This window comes from Truncatella angustata, assembly GCF_020726525.1.
Source record: "Truncatella angustata strain MPI-SDFR-AT-0073 chromosome Unknown BKA67scaffold_5, whole genome shotgun sequence".
Classification (NCBI taxonomy): Eukaryota; Fungi; Ascomycota; class Sordariomycetes; order Amphisphaeriales; family Sporocadaceae; genus Truncatella; species Truncatella angustata.
This window is the reverse complement of record NW_025763385.1, coordinates 3273549-3287821: the sequence shown is the minus strand read 5'-3', so window position 1 is coordinate 3287821 and position 14273 is coordinate 3273549. Positions and strand designations below refer to the sequence as shown.

General features: G+C 50.4%; 4 protein-coding genes across 4 annotated transcripts; 2 read left to right on the top strand and 2 right to left on the bottom strand.

The window, feature by feature from the left end:
- Positions 1-394: 394 nt before the first annotated feature.
- BKA67DRAFT_506592 (uncharacterized protein) lies at positions 395-1039 on the top strand (the record flags this gene model as incomplete). Its single annotated transcript, XM_046097137.1, has 1 exon — positions 395-1039. A coding segment is annotated over one exon (645 nt), but the record flags the coding sequence as incomplete, so codon positions are not given.
- A 7789-nt stretch (positions 1040-8828) lies between these two features.
- Positions 8829-10252, bottom strand: BKA67DRAFT_570100 (uncharacterized protein). The gene is given in 5 exon segments (XM_046103142.1): positions 8829-8967; positions 8986-9776; positions 9844-10167; positions 10181-10192; positions 10218-10252. 4 exon segments carry the CDS (start codon positions 10246-10248, stop codon positions 9031-9033), a joined length of 1113 nt encoding a protein of 370 aa, XP_045957801.1. The 5' UTR covers positions 10249-10252; the 3' UTR covers positions 8829-8967; positions 8986-9030.
- A 1518-nt stretch (positions 10253-11770) lies between these two features.
- On the top strand, positions 11771-12934 carry BKA67DRAFT_570097 (uncharacterized protein; the record flags this gene model as incomplete). The annotated part of the gene is made up of 5 exons (XM_046103141.1): positions 11771-12051; positions 12138-12187; positions 12233-12495; positions 12528-12881; positions 12916-12934. The coding sequence occupies exons 1-5, from the start codon at positions 11958-11960 to the stop codon at positions 12932-12934; spliced, it is 780 nt and encodes a 259-aa protein (XP_045957800.1). The 5' UTR covers positions 11771-11957.
- A 543-nt stretch (positions 12935-13477) lies between these two features.
- On the bottom strand, positions 13478-14026 carry BKA67DRAFT_537183 (uncharacterized protein; the record flags this gene model as incomplete). Its single annotated transcript, XM_046100277.1, has 1 exon — positions 13478-14026. The coding sequence occupies one exon, from the start codon at positions 14024-14026 to the stop codon at positions 13478-13480; it is 549 nt and encodes a 182-aa protein (XP_045957799.1).
- Positions 14027-14273: the final 247 nt, after the last annotated feature.

The following is a 14273-nucleotide window of genomic DNA, read 5'->3' as shown; positions in this document are numbered from 1 at the left end:
TTGGCGAACCATCTTGCAGACCAATCAAATTATTCATAAGGGATGCCCGTTCGTTGACGACTTGGTCAGGCCTAACCTTTCTGTTCGATGTTTATCATATTTCTTTTAAATGGCGACCTTTGAAACATCGAAAGACTCCAACAACTGCAATGGTGAGGTTCGGGATGACGCTGTCATTTTACTGGCTAAAAACCTCCCGTGTGATGTTGAAGACTGCCGTGCCGCATTCGACCTTTCTGACCATAACGCATTTCGACGCAATCCCCGAGGTTCGAGAGCACAGCCTATTATGCACACTGATGATTTTCTCTTCATCAACAACAACAACACACACGCGCACGCCAAGTTTGAGCAGTCTGCTGATGAAGAGGAGATATACCAGGCTCCGACTCCTTTGATAAAACAACTTAAGGCTAAGCCAATCTCTGAGGAGCAATTGGCGGCTGAAGTCGCTGGTATCTACGCCGGTCTTATCATGGTCGAAGATAAATGCATCGAAGTTGACGACGCTCAATCCTTATCCTCACCGACCGAGACTAAGCTGCATAACCAGCAGTGGCAAGCATTGATCGCCCTGCACAGAACATTGCTACATGAATACTACGACTTCTTGTTAGCTTCACAGCATCCGTCCGCCAGTCCTGGCCTACGACGCATGGCTTCTGAGTATCATATGCCAACAAGGATATGGTGCCGCGGGATTCATCCGTTGTTAGAGCTACTTAGGCGGCGGCTTCCTGAATCTGAAGAGCATATGTTAACATATATCTTCCTCGCATATAACATTATGACACTACTTTACGAAACAGTACCTGCGTTTCAAGACACATGGGTAAAGTACTTGGACAACTTGGCAAGATATAGGATGGCTATTGAAGACGACTGCCTGGAAATGGAAGTTTGGACATCAGTTTCTCGAGATTGGTATTTCAGGGCGTCGGACAAGGCGCTGACCACTGGTGGGCCATATCACCATCTTGCGATCGTGACGACACACAACAATGCTTCACAACGACTATTTAACTACTCAAAGAGCATACATGTACCAACCACTTTTTCGTCAACAAAAGAATATCTCATGACGATTTTCAATCCGATCTGGGCTTGCCTCGGGAAGCGACGTCTACGAGACAGACGAAGGGATCATTCATGGTGTGAGATGAAAAATGAAAAGTCGTTCTCTGTTGTCAATGGTCATTTGGCATACGATAGAAATTCAGCTTTTTATGAAAAAGGCAAAGGCGGGGACAGGAACCACAACATAGGCTCCGTCTATTTGTGACAGTCCTCCACTCCATCCAGATGGTACGATGCGAAGTAGTCGTCCGCGGTCGCCCGTATGGCGCAGTGTTAAGTGCGCCTGGCAGTGCTCTCGTTGTTGCGGTGGGCGACGAGAGCAAGCGGGCTCGAATCCCGCTACGGTCCCCTTAACCCGGCTTGTGCCAGTCGTCAACAGGCACACACAGTGAGATGGGCTCGTAGAGATTGCGAGATCTCTTTACTGTGACGATTATACTATCGGGTTGCAAAACCACAACTATTATGACAGGCTGGGTGTATGCTAATAAGATATGCTAACCACGAATAGAAGACTATAGAAATAGACCTTTACAAATATACTGAGCAAAGATATTCACAAGTGTAGTCGTCAGAGCTTGAGCTCACCTATGGGTAAGATAGATGCTTAAATTGATCACTGAAGTAATGCCTGTCTATGTAGAGTAGGAAATCCAATCCTTGGTAAATACATTCATTCCTTCACTGATGTTGACTGGATTATACCATCGAGTATAATCCTTTTTCTGGGATCTCATGAATGATAATGATCCCAGTGATCCCGAGGCTAGGATCATTGCCAAGGCTGTGACCTTTTCTTGCCACCGTCGGCGGCTGTCTTCCCCACCGTCATGGGCCTTGCCCTTCTTGGTCCGTGGGGTCCTGTCGTACTTAGTCGCCGTCATTTCTCTCCTGCGCTGGCAAGGGTCTTGTTTGTTCGTAACATTTATATAGCTGCCAGGACGCACAGTACCATTGTGGGTGTTATAATATTAATACACGTTCGTTTACGTTAAGTATTAAAATAACATGTATCAATACTTTGAAAACTAGCCCCGTCTTTTATTAATACTCCACCTCTCCTCCATTCTCCATCCTCCAATCTTTATCCTTTATCCTCCATCTTTAATCCTCCATCTTCAATCCTCAATCCTCAGTCTTCAACCATCAATCCTCAGTCTTCAACCATCAATCCTCAGTCTTCAGTCTACAATCCTCAATCTTCAGTCTTCAATCATTAGTCATCAGTCTTTAGTCATCAATCTTCAGTCTTCAGTCATCAATCCTCAGTCTTCAATCCTCAGTCTTCAATTCTCAATCCTCAGTCTTCAGTCTACAGTCTTCAGTCTTTAGTCATCAATCCTCAGTCTTCAGTCTACAGTCTTCAGTCGATTGATTGATTGATTGATTGTATTTAACGTGGGGACCGTCCCTTACTAGGGCAAACCACGCCTCCCAGAGCCATACATCGCAGGGTTTTGGAGGTATCAGTATCTACATACATTCCAGCCTGCGCACGTGCCAGTCCACGCTATTGCAGGACCTGAGTGAGAACACTCACTCAGTCCGTCAATTCAAACGGCCCTTCATCTCGGGCATGTCCTTGTGAAAAAGTTACTCCTCTCTACAAAACGCGCCCACTGCGCACTCTTCTCCCCCAAATATTGTGTATAAGCCGCCCTTGGCGTGTGCCTCGGGAGCAGTCGGTGTCCTTGCAATTTCCTACAGAAGAAAATATGCTCTGGTGTCTTTCTCTCTCCGCAACTGCAGTGGTTATTGGAGTCCGTATGCCCGAATCGTTCATGATATGCTGCAAAGTCGCCGTGGCCAGATCTTGCCGCCAGGAGCCTGTGCAGCGTAGCCCTTTTGAATGAGACGAGGTTCTTTGACACCGCCGCATATGAATGCACATCTTCATATCTGGCTTCGTCTTGCGCCGCCCACCAGCGGGCAAAATCGTCTTTTCTCTTTCCTTTGAGATGTCGCCGTACCCATGCAACCGTAGGCAGACTGTCTATCCTCGTCTCGAGCATTGCGCCTTCCTTGGCAAGTTTATCAGCAGCTTCGTTTCCTTCGATGTCTTGATGTCCCGGGATCCACTTGACCGTCACCCCAGGACTGTGCCCTGATGCAAGCTCCTGGAAACGTAGAAAGATGGCTTGCGACGATTCCGGTGGTGATCCATTTAGCCCGTCCACCACGGATGTGTTGTCCAGACAGACAAACAGTCGTTTATTCGGCCCGATCGTCCTCGCCGCTGCGAGTCCCTGCAACGCTCCGTGCACTTCGGCGTCGAAGACCTCTGCCCGGTGCAGCCTGCCTCGGTTTCGGTACACTTCTTCGGTGGTACCGCCTTTCCTAATGGTAAACCCCCAGCCTGTGCGCTTGTGTCCCTTTTCCTGTAACTGCGAGCCGTCCGAGTACACGATCAGCTCTTCTTCCTCATTTCTCTCCCGGAGCCATTCTTTGAGCAGCTCAGCTTCTCCATCCTTGCCTCCCCGATGTGGTGGTTTCTTGAAAGATGGCCGGACCAATTCTGGCCTCGGAAATATGGGGACTAGCTGATGGCATCTCTGGAGTCTTGTGGGGTCCTTTCGCGCTTGTAGTGGCAGCCGCCGCACTAGTGGATGCTCTTTGTCGACCCGCCCAAGCCGGAAACCGTGGCGTCGGCGGATGGACTCTGCCAGTATCTCAGCCGGCGGCATCTGCGACTCGAAATGCAGAATATGGCTTGGGTGCGTTCTCCACACAGGCAGAATGGCTCTCATTGCCGTTCGTAGAACGGACTGCATCTGCTGGAGCTGTTTCTTGACACGGCATGACGAAGTCGTGTTATCCTGCCTCGTCCTTTCCCGTCCTGGGTACCAGACCTCAAGGCCGTGCGTGAGGACCGGGATCACACAGGACGTGACGGCTTTCCTTGTCGACGCTACCGGAAGACCTCTGACGGTGTTGCATAGACTGCGGATGTGGTTCGCCACTCGGCTTGCCTTGCCCGTCCAGTGCTTGACATGGTCTCTGAAAGTCAGTTTCCTGTCGAGGAATACTCCAAGCCAGCGCATCGAAGGCTCTGCCCTCTTTCGGGCGGTGCCATGGGTGACGATAGGATTGTTGGTGTCTCTTTTCCTGGAAAAGTGCATAATCTCGGTCTTGGCAGGGTCAAATTCCACGCCATTGTCTTGTCCCCAGTCGATGAGCTCTCTCAGTTGTTCTGTCGCCTCGACGGCCGTTTCTTGGAGTGTCGTCCCGACGTTGAGGATCCCAATGTCGTCTGCATATCCAAATCGCCGCCGTCTTGTACCCAGTTTTCCGCAGATGGGTTCCGTGTAGAGCATGTACAGTATGGGAGACGTTGGTGAGCCTTGTGGCAGACCGCAGTGGAGCGGTTCGACCTCGGTCAGGGTATCCTCAAACCGCACCCTGGCAGAACGCTCTGTCATAAACGACTCTGTCCATCTGATCAGAAAGTGGGGCCAACCCTGCTCCCTCATCCGCACAACCAGTCGACCCACGAGGGCTGCATCGAAGGCACCTTTGACGTCCGCTGTTACTAGTGTGGCAACTAAGCCTTGGTCGAGAGCTTGTTCAATATCATGGACGAGTGCTGCTACTAGATCGGTCGCTGCACGCTTCGGCAAGGCCCCGAAGTGTTGTGGTGCCAAGATGCCGCGTTCAATCACTGTCCATGCTAGCCTTTTGCCGACTAGTCTTTCAAGCCCCTTCCCAAGACATGATAGGAGAGAGATGGGCCGATAGGTCCTGGGGTCAGAGTAGTCCTTCTTCCCTGGCTTGGGGATCATGACCACCTCGGCTACCTTGAATGGCTTCGGGTGGTACCCGACCATCAAGCACCTTTGAAAGAGGTCCGTTACATGCTTCCCAATGATAGGCCAGCATGCCTTGAGTATCTTCACGGTAAGACCATCCACCCCAGGCGAGGTGCTGCTAACCCCGACCGTGCATGCCTCGGCCTCCTCTAGCGATACGTGCTTTTCGAAGGGGATGGGTGTCCGCTGTCGCACTGGAACTGACCAAGGATTGGGAATGTCGTTTTCCCCGTTGTTTCGCTCTAGCGTGGCCCTTCGCAGTGCGTTCGCCTTGTCTAGCTGTGTCTCAAAGATTCTGTTACCGGTTATGATCGGGGGCGCGCTCAGACCTGCTGTCATCTTGTGCCAGGATATGATTTTGAACAGATCACTCGGGCTTTTGGCTCCGTCAATCACACCCCGCCAATACTCCCTCTTAGCCTTCCTCACAACCTGGCGGAAAACTTTCCTTGCGGTTTTCTTGTCCCCTTGACTCGTATTACTTTTTGCTGCGTTTCTGTATTCTTCAACCGCGGTTCTGCATTCATCATTCCACCAAACCGTAGATCGGAATCGTGACGTCCTCCGACCAGCTATTTTGATGCAGCTAGAGATAATCTCACCCAGGGTCTGAGCGTAGCCGTCTAGCTCCTCCCCAGTATAACCTAGCGATGGAAGTTCGTGCAGCCTGTCATGGACCATTTCCACCAGCTCAGGTATGTTGTCAACTGGTACGGTCCATCTACATGGCCTTGTCACCCGTTCCAGATCCCTAGAAATTGGTACCACGACCCGGAGTGTTTCATGGTCCGACGTCGAGTGGAGTGCCTCGCTGACTGCCGCCTCTGCCATTGGAATGTCGGAGAACACCAGGTCCAATACATGGCCATCGTCGTGCGTCGGCACATCGGGCTCGGAGATCAAGTCTAGGCCATGTGCAGACATGATGTTACCCAGCATCTCCCCTCCATGGTAGTTATGGTTACCCGATTCCCAAGAGGCGTCGCCGGCATTAAAGTCGCCCGCAACGACACATCCAGACGGTGGAATCCACTCTTCCAAAATCCTGTCGACTTGCTGCGGGTCTGTGGTTGACCTGTATACGCTAACAAAAGTAATACCTCGCACCTTGACCCACGTCACGTCCCTGGTCTGGTAAGGCCGGAGCTGTTGGGCTTGAAGGTGCTTCCTCACATAGACCAGCGACCTCGGCCGCGTTGTATCACTGTCCCAGTTATCTACCGGGGAAAACACGTTGTAGTTGGGATGCGCCTTGACCATCATTCTCCTGCCTGGTGGGACGCCGATCCACGGCTCCTGCATCAGAATAATGTCCGCCCTCTCTCCTTCGTAGTCGGCCAGGTTAAGAGCTAGTTCAGTCGGATCAATGCTCCTCTGCCCCCCTGCCGCATTCACGCAGTGCACAACAAGGTGTCCGCGTCGTGTCTGTGTCTGATTCCTAGTTGCATTTACGGGCATACGATAATCGTCTCCTCATTGTTGTCCTGTTGGCTCTCGTGAGCCGTGCCTGTTTCATCTTCGACTTGCATCGCATCAGCGCTCTGCCTGTCATCCCTGGCTTCGGTCCTGCCGCTTCCTGGAGCGACAGTACTCTCTTTTGCAGAGCTAAATGCCTGAGACCTCGCACGGTCGCCTGCCTGCCTTATCTCGCGTAATTGCTCCGCGCCTGGTCTGCGAATAATTCCTTTCACCACTTTCGGCCGTGCCGGGCACTTCTCAAAAGTGGCAGCATGCGGGCCGTGACAGTTGACGCATTTGGGGATTGGCTTGCTACAGTTGCCTTCGTGCACTGGTTTGGCACAGGTTCCGCAAATTATCTTTCCACAACGGTAATTTCTGCCATGAAAGGAGAAGCAATCTCCACACTGGGGAACTCGGGGTTCCCGGCGTAGACGGTACGACGTCATGGAGTGTGCAAAGAGCCTGAATGGCCGATTGATTTCCCCCGTAAAGGAGACGAGCCAGTCTGTCTCTGCGTCACCATCAGATGTATGCTTAGACAAGACACACCTCACAGGCCTTACGCCTGTCTGAAGTTCTGCCTCGTTGGCAACAGCCGTTTCGTCGATCTCGACTGTAAGCCCCTCCGCTGTCATGACTTTTCGTGGACAGCCCCGCAGCTTGTAGTGGTGCCACACGACATGTTCTTCAATTTTCTGTGCTTTGAGAATGTCGATAATCTCGCTCTGGAGGGCCAGGAGTTTTGCCTGGGTTGGCTTGTCCCGTGGGTGCAGCGTAAAGCCGGAAGCGCACCGGGTCACCTCGCGGAGTTCCAGATAGTCGAGTCCGAGTCTTCGCACGAGGGTGGACTTGACGCCATATGGTTCGAGTCGGGAGTTATCCATGCGCACAAATATGCGGTTGTCTTCTTGCTCCTTGCGGCGTGGCCGGTCCGTACGGTCCATGCGGTCCATGCCTCTTTCATCAGCTGCTGTATTTCGCTGAGCTCTGTGCGATGGAGCCGAAGTGTTCTTCGAGGCAGCTACTTGGGCGTAGGATGGTTTGACATGTTCTCCTGTCGGCGCTGCAGCATTGGCCTTCCGCCGTGCCGACCTATGTTCTGTAAGCCAATCATCGAGGCGGTTAGCGAAGAAGGAGCAGAACTCCATTGCATCGAGGTAAAGGTCGGTGCCTGCTTTTTGGAGGACTTGATCAATTGCATGCGCACAGTCCTGAAACAGCTTTATCTTTTCTTGCTGGATGCGCAGGTCGCGTTCAAGAACTGCAGCGACCTGATTCTGACAGTTGCCAGGGCTCGTTCTGCGCTCATCATCGTCGGCAGTGTATCTTCTGTCGTTGACTTCAACGGTGATGTCTTCAATCCGTGGTCGCTTAGCTCCGATGATGCTGTTGATCTTGCCAGTACCGCCTCTGGTGTTGAGGGGGGAGGATGGTGTGTAGTCGGTTTCAGTAACCTGTGACGGGCTGCTAGCAATGTCGCTAAGTAGGACTTGGCGGAGCCTGCTCGGGGTAGTGGGGCCGCATGGCTTCCTTGGGGTGCGAGGGAGAGAGGCTCCATCGCTTATAGTCCCCGGGCTGGAAGCGGGTGTGCCAGGCGGCTGGTCTATAGGGGTTGTCATTCAGGTCAAAAAGAATTTTTCGAATGCCAAGAGATATTAAGGGTGTACTCCAGTGGTGCCACTAAACTAGCGTAGTTGCCTTGTCACGCCCTAACAGCGGGGCGCCAAGAAAAATAGTTGTAAAAGTTCGTTGATAGATATAGATAGATTCCCCACCCTGCCCTTGGCGCGTATTTCATTGCTCCGCTTACGACTGGACGCCGTCCACGACAACGTCAGAGGCATGTCACCGGGTACAAGATAGTCGTATATCATGATTCGAAGCTCTAGACAGAAATGAGCATGAAGGATTACGTTCGCAGGGAATACATACCTGGAGGAAGTGACAATAGGAGGTCTGGCGGTTGTTCTCCATTCTATAGCGACGATTTGATTGTGTACAATCATAACAGTTAAGACAGAAATGTTTTCTTACGACTCTACTTAGAAGAAAAAAAAACCGAAAAAAGAAAAGAAAACAAGTATTGATTCATTTATTGCTCATGGGTGGTCATGGGGGCAAGTGATCTTATATAAATATTCAACACGTTCGGGACTACACAGAGTGCTCGGAAGCCGCGAAATACGGCATGACTGTTACGCCGGTAAGTATGCCTTGAGGTTGACGGTAATTGTAGACTCTGCAGAAAGCACAACGACCAGCGCTATGGTGACACCAGTAAACGAATTATAGCCCTGACAAGATGCACCATTGTTCGACTGATTATTTCAGTATTTTCTTGAGTTACAGTCTGTTTGATGTCGCACTGAAGTTAAGTCCTCTAGTGCCACCCTATATTCTTGAAAAATACGGCCGTAGGATCGACGGATAGAGCACAGTTGCCTTCTTGCCAAGGGCGATGGTGTTACGGCAAAGTGATGGACCACTTCTGCGATCTTGATCTTCTCTCAGGAATACAGGGTCCTCGAGGAAGAAAAGTATGGTCGTATATCTCTCTGCTTTTTTGTCAGGTCTACCTTCCAGGTGTTTATTTTTGCCTGGCTGGTACATCCTGTCTGTTGTAATATATGCGCACTCATTGTAGTTGTGCCCATGGACTCTTCTCGTTCGATTACATAGAGACCCATCAGTCCGATGGACTCCAAATTCGACGCTTCCTCCGACAGAAAATGCGCTCCATCATCATCCAATTCTGCCTCACTCCTCCAGGCGTTCGGTCCAGTCTTGTGGCTATATCTTCCCAGCTCCGCTCTTGTTCCATCCCCGCTCGCAGAGTCTGCTCCTGTCGAGGACTCCAAGGCTTATGACACATGACACGTCGTCTCTTGGCCGGTCTTCCCCATGGCTCTCCGTCTACATAGTCTTGATCACTGGTGTGTCCCAAATGACCATCCTTCTCCCTGAGGTACAACGCATCATCAGAAGTGTGGTCCGTGTGACTTCGTGGAGGAGTGCAGACGGTTCTTCGGGATCTGTCGCTTGAAGAGGTGTTGTGTGGCCCGAACAAGGTCAAGCCGTCCCTGCTTCTTGCAGCAGCACCGCCATCAACTCGCTTTCTCCTCATCGTCATAGCATAGTCTCGGATTGCCCAGAGACTGATCCTCAGCATGGCCGCATTCTTCTCCTCCGAAAACACCGCATGACTATCATTGACTAACGTATTCCAGGCAATCTTGTCGTGTCGATGGAATTGCAGCGCTTTCTCACAGAGCTGTAATAGTTCATCGGTGCCGAAGCCGCATGTCGTGCATGATTTGTGCGCGATTCGCTCTCCCCGCTCTGTAAGCGCGGTGTTGCTCGACCCGGCTTGGAAGTCCTCTCCTCGATCCGTACTCGCAGCATGGTCCACAGTGCCGCGAGGAGGCTGTAAGCCTAGAACATCATGTCAGCGTCACTTTGTCTCTATTCAACCCAATATCAACGGTGTGAATGCCCTTACTTCTCAGGCTTGCCGATTCTTTCATCATGCCCCTTGTCACATTTCCTTCGTCAGCGAGTGGGGTTGGCGACAGCGACATGGAGGATGACTGCGAGCCGTTGGACTCTTCACTAACCAGACAGTGTATCGGGGAGTATGGAGGCTCTATGTTGCTGGCCTTGATGCTGATGGTCTCATCGTCAGTCAGAACGTCCGACAGGCTAGCTGTGTCGTTCGCCGTGCTGTCGCACCTCGTCCATGGAAGTCGCTGTTGCTCGTGACGAACGATCTGGGGTTGGGTTAGATTGGGAAAGTCACTTTTGGCTACGGTCTCGAATCTGCAACTTCCTTAGGGTTAGAAGGTTGTCTGCAGTCAGGCTTTCCGCGTCACCTACCATGGCTTTTGACCTCTGGCGGATTAGGCATTGATGTGGAGGGTATGGGGGAGACTGTTGGCATATCTGCTGAGATGCCAAGCGAGATATGATGTTCTCCTCCCCGATCATGCATTGATGTCGTTGTCATGCCTCTGTTCGTAACGCTGACCTGCCACAGCGGAGTTCACCCCAGCGATTATGTCCGGGGGAAGCGGTTGATAACGCTGGCCTGCCACAGCGAAGTTCATCCCATCACCTGTAATCTCATAAGAGACGTGCAATATACTGGCAAGTTTTGTTTGACCATTCGTGTTCCTTATACATGAAACACGTCCTCAAGGTCCATCATGTGCATTGTAAGACTCTATTCATTCCTAGGCTTATGGTCATGATTATATAGACACTTACGGATCATTACTAGAATGAGTTCAAGCTTCTAAGGCTTTGTTAAATCTTGAACCACTTTCAAGGAGTAAGGAAACGTTGCGGCAGTGAATTGTCCACACAAGTCACCAGCCAACAATTAAAACCTCCGCTTTATCCTCATATATATAATGGTGTGAACCTTTTCAACCCCTAGATGATGAGGGAAGGGTCGACCGTAGACGCCCGGGATCCCAACGCCCAATCGACGCTCTTCGACGGCGCGGACGAGGGTCATGTGACTTGTAAAGAACATCAACGGTGCCTTGCCGCTGAACTCGACCCGAGTGAAACTAATTTCGCTCTTTGGCTACTCCGCCAAGGCGCCTAACAAGAACAACCATGAAGAAGCCGCCACGGGAGCCTTCTTTGCCTCATGGTCCGTTGGTGCAGAGCCCGGCAACATTACCGCGTTAAACGACGGATTTTTCGGTAACTTGGCCCTACCCGAATCCGCCATACGTCCCAGAGAATGCAATGGCTCGCATTACAAAGCAATAGTAGTGTAAAAAGAACGAGGAGGCACAGGCAGAGGAAAAGAGACGGCCGATGTTTTGTCTTAGGTACTTCACACACGGATCCGTCCTGTAATAGCTCCTGACATATCAAGATCCTTGCAAGGTTCTTCATTGATCCTCATGCATCAAGTACTAGACTAGGCTCGACCATTCGAGGCCAGGCAGGAGAACACGGGCTAGAACGTTCAGGATACGTGGTGGTGGCATGAGTAGATGGAGACCTTGCACTTGTGGCTTGCATTGCGTCTATCCGGAGCACCCCTGCCCGCTGTGATGATATGAGCATTATGGACCAGGATAATCTCTCAATATCCATGAGTGGTGAGTGAAATACTCCGTTAAAGATGAAATGCTATTATACAGCACTAAGTCTAACCAAGTTCTCTCTATACTAAAGTGGCATACGAGATTCACTGGTGGCACAAGCTGCTCCCAAACACAACCTGTCACCTATCCTTCCTTATCCGTGGCAAAGCTGCGGAGGAATTCATGTGCTAATATCACTACAATGTCAATGTAGGGTTGCCTCAGATGGAGCGGCCTCAGACAATTGTCCATCCCTACCCAACAACGCGACATGACGCTAGTGTATTTTCACCATCAAAGAAACCGACTGGAGCTACAGCGCCGCATGGTGGTTAGTGCCATATCATTCGAGTTCGACCAGGCCACTTTCTAGCATGGACTGCTTTCGTGACCCCACTTGAAGTAAGTCGCCAGTCGTTATCAAAGAAGTGAATTTTAATAAAGGCAGTCTTTTTACATTTTACATGAGCCGCCCAAGCTGCGTCTCCTGACGGCAACAAGCACGTGGTCCATGTTGGGAACCTTGGTCCTCTTGCCGGAGTGCATTGGCATTGGAATTTTATTCCGGTTCAATAGAGTTCTGCAGGTCGTTCCGTCATATTTCAGTGCGGGTGGACTATGCTACGGACTCTCGATAGCCAAGCTACATGGTACGAGAATGTGGCGGGGTGGGCCTTGTGCATGCTGTAAGCACTTTCTGTTATCCCATTAGTTTTAGGATTCCATAAAGCATGCATAGGAGTAAGTGCATTTTTGATATACGGAGGCCTGCGCTGACACTTACAGCTTCTCCTGGGCTTGTTCATGCTGAATGCGCTATACCGCGAGCTAGTTGTTTCCAAAACTATTGAGGAGCAATTCGCCTTCCGCTCCATCACCCCATCAAGCCAAGCGCCAACCGGGAGCAGTCATGCAAACACGTTACGCATCTGTTTGTTAGGCGGGGACTTCAGTGGTAGAGATCTCTTCATATCTTTGGTGAACCTTCAAGAAAAGGATTGGACCAAGGACGATCTCAAGGTGCCTATTGGTCATACCGAAGTTCGCTCGTATCCGGACCCTTCACGTGCAAAGGGGTCAGGTGGAAGTGCTATGAGTTACACGGTTCAGTCGGTTCCGCTGATCAGTCCATTGAAATATGGGACACTCGCGATCTCTCTCATCTCTGCGTTAAACTTTTCGAGTCTCACTGGTGGAGTACATTGCACGGCATCATTTTACTATTCACACCTGCAGATGAGAATTCGCTGTATAGATTCCACATGCTACACGATTGGAATGCGTTTAGCATGAAACATGTACGACTCGTCTCAATTCAAGGACGGGGTACGTCTTCGACGCCTGAGGAAGAAGTCATCGAACGCATGATGAGGATGGCAAATGACAAGGGCTGGACTTACATAAAAGCGGATGATCTCACGACTTCTGCTGATCTGTTTCCTGACGCCCCTCGTTTTCCTTTGTTCAAGAGTCAGCATAGCACGATAGGTATTGAGATGAGTGAGTCATGCTGAGTTAGATGAATAGTTCTAGAATAAATAGCATAAATACGGAGTCAGTCTCCAATATGGTGCAGTAGAAAACTAAAGTCACGTCATGAACCTCTTCTTTATCTTCGACGATCATTCCGACAAATGCGATCCCAGACGAGCGTTACTGCTTCCGTCGGTATTGTCCCGCTGTTGGAGCCCATCACCAGGTCGCGTACGTTAGACAGCTGAGAGGTTATCCCGATACCGCTGGCGAACAAGATTGCAGCCTGATAGTGTTCGAAGACATGAGTCATTAGAGCATTAGCTAAACGTTACACGGTAATTACATTTCGAGATTGAAGTAAGCGCAGATACAAAGGCTCTAGCCAGCCAGCATTTCGTGGCGTTTTGGCAAGTTGGATGTGATAGCACGGTCGACAGAAACCTTCTATTTCGCTATCAGTAACCAACTTATTCTAACAAGACGTCTCAATTTAGATCACCATGCATGAAGGAGTAACTGTAGTGAATCGCTCTTATATTACCAAACCTTATCCAATCATTGAGAATCGCTCATTATTTGCCAATTCTCCGCCCGAGCCTGTCGCTTGGCATCGCCCTCGGACTCATCCTCGGATATTCTCTTCAAACTCTTTGTAACGACCTCTCCAGTATTTCCAAAGGACTCTACGAAGGCTAACAAACTCTCCTCATACATATAATCCTCTTTCGGCGTCTCTACGGCTGCAGCGTAACTTGGTGTGGTATTGCACGACGTCGGTAATTGAGTATTGTCCGTCGAAACGTATTCGGCTGGCGTCAACTCGAGCGGACTGGGTGCGGCTTGCGCAGACTCTAAGAAACGAACACGTTCTCTTTGTGCCTCTATCACTTTTCCTTGATTCTGCTGAAAATCCGACATTTCGTCAATCTTCTTGTGTAATTGATCAATTACTTGTTGCAGTTGGGTATTGCGGTGTCGGACGCCTTCTGTATACGCTTGATGGTAGTGTAGGAAGCCAGCGAATTCTTGGATCGCCAAGTGATGAACAGACATAGGCACCATGTGTGTATGAGAATGGGTGGGATTATAAGTCGGTGAGGCCATGATGAAGTTGATGGTAGCTAGGCAGCCGTGTGATTCTTAGAGCCCTGGTTGAGTTCTCGTTGCTCGATATTTTAGTTTGTCAATTGGTTTTCATTTATACTATATACAGTCTGAATGGCTATAAGCCCTCATTTTGGAGTTTGTTGGTGGCCGAACTAAGGTAACTTTGTACCAAGGACCTTTCTGGATCTGGCTGGGGAGGTGCTCTTTCGGACCAGTGAGACTAGGAAGTTCAACGAAGCTTTGG